This window comes from Anarrhichthys ocellatus, unplaced genomic scaffold (assembly GCF_004355925.1).
Source record: "Anarrhichthys ocellatus isolate YVR2014 unplaced genomic scaffold, GSC_Weel_1.0 scaffold210, whole genome shotgun sequence".
NCBI lineage: Eukaryota > Metazoa > Chordata > Actinopteri > Perciformes > Anarhichadidae > Anarrhichthys > Anarrhichthys ocellatus.
Genome location: NW_022280240.1, coordinates 32,111 through 42,236, shown reverse-complemented (window position 1 = coordinate 42,236; position 10,126 = coordinate 32,111). Strand labels below are relative to the sequence as shown.

The following is a 10,126-nucleotide window of genomic DNA, read 5'->3' as shown; positions in this document are numbered from 1 at the left end:
TATACAACCAGAGGAGTCGCCCCCTGGTGGACACTAGAGAGAATGCTGCTTTAACACATGAAGCACTGGTATTGCAAATATAAATACATGTAGTGTAAACAACAGTAAGCAGTTTTATGTTTCCTGCGGATATTTATGTAGTAAATATATTTTATTTATTCAAATGTTTCTCCCTTCATGTTTGGTTCTTCTATGTAATGCATGTTCTGCTGTTTGCTGTCATTCATCTGTTAGAGTGGTTGCCACAATGGATGGCAGCCTGGCAATTGTTGCTGTCGAGTCCTGCACACAATTCTATTTTAATTCATGATGCAAGATATCCTGTTCCGGTTCACCGGAAATCAATATTAGATGTCAGATTAATTATTATTTCTTCTATGTAATTATTCTGTCTTTGTTCATTCTTACACATAACAATCTAATATTAGTGTGCCTACACTTTAACTCATTCTGTATTTTTTAACTTTCTTTTTACTGCCAAAGAACGACAGTCCTGTGATTTCCTCAATCTCTTCTTCTTTCAAATTGATCTCAAAGTAAAACAAGATTAAATGATTCAAAACCCTAAAGCAAAGAAAGCTGCAGACTGCTTTGCTACAGTACCGATCTTCAGTCTTCCTCCATCAATCATCACGTACGGTGTTCCCAGTGAACGTGTAACGCTGTCGCTAGCATGCTAACTGGGGGGGATGAGGTCTTATCTGAGGGGGGAAGCCTCAGGTTGAGCTGGACTAACCGGCTTTAAAAAGGTCGGATGTAACCGTCACCAGCATGTTTACCTCCCTGCTGCAGACTGGCCGGCAGCGACTGAGGAGGTCCACACTGCTGGTGGTAGATGGGGAACACGCTGATCAGGTAGGACTCCTCACGGTCAACATCTGCAAACACACACAGTTAGTACATGTTGTAAATAGAATATGATGTATGTTCTTGGTATCTATTCACCTCAAATAAAAAGTGAGTCAGGCCTTTGTTTGAAACAGGCTTTTATTTTTCATTAGCTTCTTTTGCTCTGCAGCCATTTCAAAGTAAAAGCCCAGCTGCTAAAATGCTTTTATTGTGAAACAGCTGCAGAAAGTGTTTTGTTCTTATAGTGATGGTTATTTATTACAGCAAGTTAAACAGAGAGGCATTTTTGACCCAGGGATGACACAAGGGTTATCAGATGTGTGACAGAGCAGCTTCTAGATCAGGAGATCAGAGAAGTTTGACGTAAGCAACCAGCATCCAATTCTGAGTCGAGAGAACGCAGCTTTAAGACACGTCAGCATTGGCTTCACTCGTCACAACCGTTTAAAACACACACAACCTAAACAAGTATCTTCTCTGGGGTTGTTGGATATTTTCCCCAAAAATGGATAATTCAGAAAATAAACAAGAAGTTGAGTATTCCAACACTTTCACCTGGTATGACAGCGGAGGTGGTGAGGTTGTCCACTGTGGTCCAGCGGCTGCCGGTGGTTGGACGAGTCTGGGAGCGCCACTGAACAGCGAGATGACTGACGGGCGGGACAGTGGGCGGGACTTTGGGGTTCTCCCATTGGACCAGAAGGCCCTTCATAGCCGGGAAGGAACTGGAGACCCAGAAGTGTCTGACCGACGGGGGGGCTGCACAATACAAAAGGATGCTTAGTGATACCTGCATCTTCATCATGAACAATAGCTATACTCATTATTTAAATCTGTTGAGCGTTTTGCAGCCCTGCACAGTTCAAGATCCCTTCTTTTAAAACAGCTACAAGTCAAAAACACTTGATACAAGTAAACATTTCCTAATCAAAGAATATTTGACGTGTTGCAATAAGTTTTATTTGAACATCAAGACGCCTGCTTCCTTCTCTGACAGGATGTTGCAGAAGTAGAGAGCTTTAAACACGATAGTGTCAGTTTAAAAGTTCACGATCGGCACATTTGATGGATAAACAGGACTCACTGCTGCTTGGAAATCCTATGCATCTTGTTGTGCATCAACACGTCCCCAGGACATGACCATGTGAATAAATATCAGTATGTCTATGTGATAACCACAGTGTGACACTCACTGGTCCATCTTTCTGGGTCAATGCTGAGATGTGCAGCGGGTCCGTAGCCAGCCGCGTTGAAGGCTGCGACTGTGACGCTGCAGTTCCCCTCGTCCACCTCCAGGAGCGCCGTCACCTCTGTGACGTTTTGAATGTGTCTGTGCTGCTGCTGCTGCTGCTGCTGCTGCCTCTTCTTCTTCTTCTTCTCGGACGGCTCGTAGCTCACCTGGTATCCAAGGATACGACCTCCGGCATCACGGAGGTCGAGGTCCTGCAGAGAGACGGGACGTTTGTGTGGAAACGGATATTAGTTTCAGTCAAATTAAGATGTTTGTTAGTTTGAGTTTTGTGTTGAACAATGTTTTGGTTTATTTTTTGTCAGTCAAATTATTTTTCTGCATCTTTAGTTAGTCCACAAATCTGTTGCCTCTTTCTTTCTAAGAACCGGTGATGTTTGCTAACATTACTAACATTAAGACATAACATTACTGACATTAAGACATAACATTTCTGAAATGTGAGATTCTGCTTGTTGGTGCGACGTTATGCTAAATCACCTCCCAAAGTTTGGGTATTTTTGCACAGAGATTCCACAGATCATTCAATAAGACTTTGCATTAAAAATAAATTAGCTCAATTGTTCGTCTTTCGTATTATGGTTTAATTTGTACTTGTTTAATGTTATATGTTTTGTATAGTTTTAGTTTTCAAAGGCTACTTCTTATTTAGTTTTATTCTTTTCTTTGCGGCACAACATACAAAGAGTACACTGTTCTCTCAGAGCAAACAAGTCTGTGACGCTGCTCGTCTGTGACGGACCGTCAAAGATGACAGGACGTATAGAAAATGACTTTTCTGTATGCTCTGAAAAAGTCAATTCTTTTATTGATGACTGTAAAAAGTATTGCTGATGTACCTTCCACATGAGATGAAGGAGAAAAGATCCACCAGAGTCATTTTTCTCCACTCTGTAACACACCTCTGGAGGCCGAGAGGGCGCTGCAAATGAAAAACATGTTCAGACAATTTCACAAAGTCTCTTTCTAAGTTTCTTCCCACATCCTGTGAATCTCCTCGGCACATTCATTTAATCTGGGTTTGAATGTAAACTGGTACCCTTGTCCAGCGTCCTCGCGCTGACGTCGGAGCTCCAGTCGCTCCACCAGATGCCGGACTTCTCTATGCAGGCCACAGCAGCTCTGTAGACGGTGGACACCAGGAGGTCTTTGATTGTGTAGTTCTGTGTTTGATCTTCATGTGCAGGAACAGAATCTAGAGCCTGGCAACCAAAACAAAATACAGCAAATTAATGAGAGAAAAAACTTTTTGGTATTTGGTCACCGAGAAATCTGTCTCCACCAAACAGAAATCTCCGATATCAGATGTGTCAAATGTCATTCCACCATCTCAATACTTTTAATTTTCGTATTTTACATGATTTATATGAAATTTAGCCTCAAATTTCCATCCCTGCTGCGTGAAGCAATTGTTAAGCTTTCCAGTCTTACAAAGAAAAGGGGTCGGACGAGTACTGGAACCAAACCTCCAGCTGCTCTGAAAACAAGCTCAGCTAAGACATGAACTTTTCAGTATGTGTGTGTTCTTGTACCAATAGCGTCGTGGGGACTCAGACCCACAGATGCATTGTGGGGACTCATCTAGGGACAAGCGGATCTACATAAGTTTAACTTTATCTTAGGGTTAAAGGCCTCATACATACAGTGTTAATCAAACAAATAACACAAAAGATTAAAATTGTAGCATTTAAAAAATAAACACTCCATAGTGGTTGTACAGTTGTTAAAGATCGGGCTTCCAGGTAAAAAGTCAGTACAATAAGTGGTGGAAGAAGTATTCTGTGTCCGTGTTTTACTATTCCTTTATATCCTGTTAGTTTAATCTACATCAATGCATCACATTCTATAAGATCATCATACGTTTGTAGCATTGCTGACCTGTGAGAACCACAAAAAGAACAGCCTGTTGTCAGCTTTGTGACGATGCATTTTCCAGCTGATCCAAAAGGCTTTTAAAAGAGTTTATTTAGCTGAAGAAGGGTACATAAAGGAAACACTTCATCCTTCAGTTTACCACAAACATTCAGCATCAACACATCTGGAGATACGTGGTTTTACCTGGACAGGAAGTAACCAGTAACTAAAGCTGTAAGACAAATGAGGTGGAGTAAAAAGTACAATATTTATCCCTGAGATGTAGTGGAGGAGAAGTAGAAAGTAGCAAAACATGTAAATGCTCAAGTACAAGTACCTCGACTTTGTACTTAAGCACAGTACGGAGAACAATGTTTTTGTAACCTGTATGATAACCCAGGTCCATGTGTGATCGCCATCGACTCTGTATCGAAGCCGACAGACGCCGCCACCGCTGCTTCTCCAAGACACACTGACTGAGTCCTCAGTGGAGGCAAGTAGACTTAACACAGGCTGAGAGGGTTTGACTGAGAAGAGGAGACAAGGACGCAAAGAGAGGGGACAAGGAGTCAGTGATCTCCTGGAAACATTCAGTTGGCTGGTATTCATTACTGGGTTACTGCGGTGATGAAGCATCTGGTCCACTGACCTGCAAGTTTAAGATCCACGGTGTGAGGCCGAGACCAGATCTCCCTCCCCGTGTAGTCCTTGATCCGGGCCGTTACGTTGAGGACGGTGGTCGGGTTGATGAATGCCGGACAGTAGTCAATTTTAGATGTTCTGAGGAAGAAGAAGAAGACGAAGAAGAGAGAGAAGGAAGGAAATCAAAAACAAACAGAGATTAAGACCTTGATATCACGCTTTCGTTTCTTCCAGTATGTACTTCTCTAAATGCACCATAAGAAGATTGCTCCTCTACATGTCAGACGTATGAAATGATTAGAAATGATATGCAGAGCCTAAAGCTGGACTTCCAAATTAATAACTGTTCATATAGCAACTTTAAAAGCAAAGTGATATGACAGACAAAGTAAAGCAATAGCAGGACACCGTACAGTACAACAACAGGAAGCCAAACGGAAGCAAGAAAAAAACTGAGGTTAAAATTTAAACACAGATAAAACCGTGCTAATAGATAAAAACCAATAAATAAATACAAAGAGAAAGAAAAAAGCAATAAAAAGAGGATGTACTTCAGTAGTAAGCCGTCTCCCTTTGGTTAGCGTTTACCTGCTGAAGATCAGAGAGACGTCAGGCTCGGTGTGGCTGTTTGACTCCCGACTCCACACACATGTGAAAGACCTGTGTGATTCCTGGTAGTAACACGACATGTTCAGGGTCTCTGCGGGAAAACAACTTTCATTGTGACCAGAGCGGACCACACCTGTGTCATAATCATCTTGATGTGCAACACCTGCTGCCGGGTCTTCTCTACCCGTACTACCAAACGATTTAGTTTGTTAGAAAAAGATTTAGAACGTCCCAATACATAGTTTCAGAGGCAGAATGACAAAAAAACAAATAACAGGATGTTCTACTACATCCATTCACATTTTGCAGTTATGGAAGCCAGCCTGTTTTTCTGGCTACTCTGACCCACAATAGTTTGCGCAGCAGATATACGAGCCAGGCGGCAACCCCCGGTTCTGAAGAGTGAAGCCAAAGCTTCATGTCTTAAAGCAGCATTCTCTCTAGTGTCCACCAGGGGGCGACTCCTCTGGTTGTATAGAAGTCTATGAGAAAATGACTCTACTTCTCTCTTGATTTATTACCTCAGTAAACATTGTAAACATGAGTTTATGGTCTCAATCTCTAGTTTCAAGTCTTCTTCAATACAGCATGATGTTCATTTAGTACATTATGATCCATTTAGAGTCAAACAGACCATAAAGCAGGGGATGCTTTAGGGCGGGGCTACACGGTGATTGACAGGTCTCTACCAGAGAAGTATACGGTGTCTCTACGTCACTCCTCCTCAGTCCAGATATGGTCACTTCCTGTTCACTGGTTGCAAAAAAGCCAAGATGGCAGCAGCTGTAATCCAAGTAATAATAAGTAATACAGTCTCGGGTATGACCAAGAGGGTGAAAGTTTAACATGCAATGTTTGAGGAAGTATCCCATGTTGAATGACAGAGTCGGTCGCAACACGTTGGTCAAGTACATATTGTCATGTAAAATAAACAACAACAATAACAAACCCTGCAGTGTGTCTTGGGTTACTTTTCAAGGAGACTATATTCCATTCAATGCAGTGAGCCCTTCATACGATGGAATAAACAGATGGGTCATCAGGGAAAGTGCTCACCAACGTGGATCTTTATCAAGACGTAGGCACAAGATTATAGCGGAAATAAACTGTTTGCGTGCAAAGAAAAAGTCTTAGATATTTAATTTAAACTTGTGTAAAAATGAACAACAACTGAATTGGATCTGATTAAACCAGTTTCTCCCCAGCATGAGCTCATGAGAGTATTGAGACAGTGTGTGGAAACAAAACAGAGGGAAACGCTTGTCAAGATATCTGACTGTCAGTTGTATACGAAGTATTTAGACGCTTTACTTTAGTAAAAGTACTAAAACTGTAAAAGGCCTCACTTCAGTTAAAATATGTTATCACCTCTACTGTTGAAGTGTTATCCTAGAGGACATGGAAATACTTATAATTTACATTACGCCACTGCTGACTACTGTGTGTGAGTGTTCACCCCATGTAGATGCAGGGGGTCGAGGTTCACAGTCTCTGGGGTCAGTCACACACACATGCTTGTCTTTCCCACACGCCTTCAGATCAGACTGCTTCACCATCACCTCTGACACACAAACAGAAAAACAAACACTTTTTGAAGTCCGGCAGCTTAAACAGTGTTTCACAGACACAGATACCAGAGAGCTGAGCTGTTCATGATACATCTGTATGAATGCATTTACTTGTATGTGAAACATATTCTCCTCCCGAGAGAAGAAACACAGCCAACAACGGGACTCAGTTATCTACGCTGCTGCTTCTTTTTTATTACATCTGTTCAGCACCATATTCACATTCTTTTGTCAGATTGTTTTACATTTGAGTTATCGAACCCTGTTAGATGTGCTTTAAAGACGTAGCAGCTGTTAGTCGTGTCTCACTTGTCTTTAGGATCTTATTTGTTGTGTTCTGTGAATACGACGTCTGCTGGGGATTAATGACGCGTTCTTATGTAATATAATACAACTTTAAAGTGCAACTTTGTGAAGTTAAAATCTGAGTATTTAGAATAACAAAGGTGTAAAATACTGGATATAACTTGATGTAGCTAATACATCAACGACTGTTGACTGATGGTTCCACGGATCAGAACCGAATATACTTCTAACGTTAATTAAAGTGCGATTGTTAATAGAATATTTCTCTATGAAATGCTTTTTACATTTCAGTGGTTCTCAACCTGGTGGTCAGGATTCAAACACGTTTTTAAATTATTACATTTATTATTTCAATTGTCTTGAACATGAAGGTTTGAGCGGATCAGTGAAAACACTAAATAAGAACTTTACTAAAGTAAAATCATTGAGTTGTAGTACTTTGAGATACTTGTCCATCTCAGAGGACAATGTTGTACTTTTTTACTACATTTGTCTGACAGCTTAAGTTGCTTTGATTTTATGAACAAATATATGAATCAAAAATATGTATTCATCTTGTAGCACACAATACATATATGAATATATAACTTCAGGACCTTGCAGGCTCCATCATGAAAGTTGTGTTTTTGCATAGTCAGACCTTTTACTTTAAGTACATTTTCCTGGTAATACATTTGTACTTTTTACTTGTGTACTATTCTGAATGCAGGACTTTTACTTGTAACAGAGTATTTTGTGTGTGTAGTATTTCTACCTTCTACTTCAGTGAGAGATCCAAACACGTGGATAACAACGACGTACAGATGATCTGAAGCTACATTAAGCACGTTTGGTAAATGTAATCCAGGTTCCATTTTAAATACATATGTGAGAAGTGGAAACCAACCATGAGGTTTAACGTTTAGATAAGCAGCTAAATAAAATATATATATATTATATTATATTATATTATAAGTGTTGTCTCATGGTGTCGGCAACTCACCGTGAGAAAACACACAGAGGCTCATCGCCGTCCACGTAGCGAGCTGCACTTCTGGAGACCAAATGTCCATCATGAAAGGAATAAATGAACAATAAAGTCAAAGGATCAGCTCATCATAAAACATCCAGACACGTATGACTGCTTATTCTTTCATTTCTGACGTGTCAAAGGCGAGGAAACCAGCAGATAAGCTCAGAGTGACGAGGTCAGGAAGTGACACTTATCAACACATCAAGTGTGCATGTGTGTGAGAGGATATACATTTCCTATGAATTAACCCCGTTTGTCCTGCACATCCTGCCATGAAGTAGACCAGAAAATTAAAACAAATCTGTTTATGATACCGACTGATTCAACAGAAACATAAACGTTTTTAAATGTTTATATCTGTCCTGAGTGGGACTCTCTACCGTGTAAACAAATAATCTGGAACAAAGAGCTGTTTAAATAGTTTTGTTATTTAAAAGACTTTGAAATGAATTTGTGCATAAAAGATGCTTTATAAATAATGTTTATTATTATTATCAATGTTATAGTTGTTTGTGCTCTCAGGTGGACAAAACATGTAATGGAGACACTGAACCTCAAACCGCAATCGACGGTTGGCGACCACCGGTCTAGAGGTGTTGGAACATCAGCTGAACCAACCTCAGGTTACACTGCAATATTTACTGATCAATAGTCAAACTCATTCTCACGGTCATGTGACACTTCTTTCATAACGCACGCACATGCACGCACGCGCACACACGCACGACCAAAACACAACTGTTCATCTGTTTTCTTTTCACTTTATTTCTTCAAAAGAAAAAGTTCAGCTCGTCTCTCCGCCCATTTCTCTTCTTCTTTTTCTTATAGAAAATGGAAAACAGAAACAAAACAAACGGCCTCGTACAAACATTTAAAAATGACGAACAGCAAAGAGAAACAACAGAAAGAGAAACGATGTACACACTGGTGAAGGAAGAGTTCTTCCTCAGCGCTGCTCGCTCTCCTCACTGTGCAGTGAAGTACAGCAGTAAACCAGCTTCCTAAGCACTGATTATTATATATATATATATATATATATATATATATATATATATATATATATATCGCACGCACGCACGCACACACAGTTGGCAGATGAGTGCAGAAGTGGACAAAGAAAGGCTAAACACAAGTACGCTTTCTGAAAGTGAAGTTCATGTTGTTTCATCACCTGTTAAAACATCAAGTTAATGTCTGTCAAACAAACTTATGCAGTTCATATATACATGTATACACACATACATACGTATACGTATACACACATACATACGTACACACATACATACGTATACGTATACACACATACATATACACACATACATACGTACACACATACATACGTATACGTATACACACATACATACGTACACACACACATACGTATACGTATACACACATACATACGTACACACACACATACGTATACACACACACATACGTATACACACACACATACGTATACACACACACATACGTATACACACACACATACGTATACACACACACGTACACACATACATACGTATACACACATACATACGTATACACACATACATACGTATACGTATACACACACGTATACACACGTATACACACATACATACATATACACACGTATACACACGTACACACATACACACGTATACACACATACATACATATACACACGTATACACACATACATACACATACACACGTATACACATACATACACATACACACATATACACATACATACACACACACACGTACACACATACATACATACATACACACACGTATACACACATACATACACACACGTATACACATACATACATATACACACGTATACACATACATACATACATACACACACACACGTATACACATACATACATACACACACACACACACATATACACATACATACATACACACACGTATATACATACATACATACACACACGTATATATACATACATATACACACGTATACACATACATACATATACACACGTATACACATACATACATACACATACACACATATACACA

At 39.9% G+C, this 10,126-nt stretch overlaps 1 protein-coding gene across 1 annotated transcript in view; it reads right to left on the bottom strand.

Moving 5' to 3' along the window:
- LOC116400846 (uncharacterized) overlaps positions 1-6,837 on the bottom strand; it is a 10,450-nt gene extending 3,613 nt beyond the window's left edge. The window contains exons 1-9 of the mRNA XM_031878932.1: positions 6,660-6,837; positions 5,183-5,294; positions 4,602-4,732; positions 4,115-4,479; positions 3,138-3,312; positions 2,938-3,020; positions 2,043-2,292; positions 1,405-1,608; positions 780-878 (exon numbers count right to left, since the gene is read on the bottom strand). Coding sequence (XP_031734792.1) covers positions 780-878; positions 1,405-1,608; positions 2,043-2,292; positions 2,938-3,020; positions 3,138-3,312; positions 4,115-4,479; positions 4,602-4,732; positions 5,183-5,294; positions 6,660-6,759 — 1,519 coding nt within the window. The 5' untranslated portion in view covers positions 6,760-6,837. The remainder of the gene's footprint in view (positions 1-779; positions 879-1,404; positions 1,609-2,042; positions 2,293-2,937; positions 3,021-3,137; positions 3,313-4,114; positions 4,480-4,601; positions 4,733-5,182; positions 5,295-6,659) is intronic.
- Between the last annotated feature and the right edge of the window lie 3,289 nt (positions 6,838-10,126).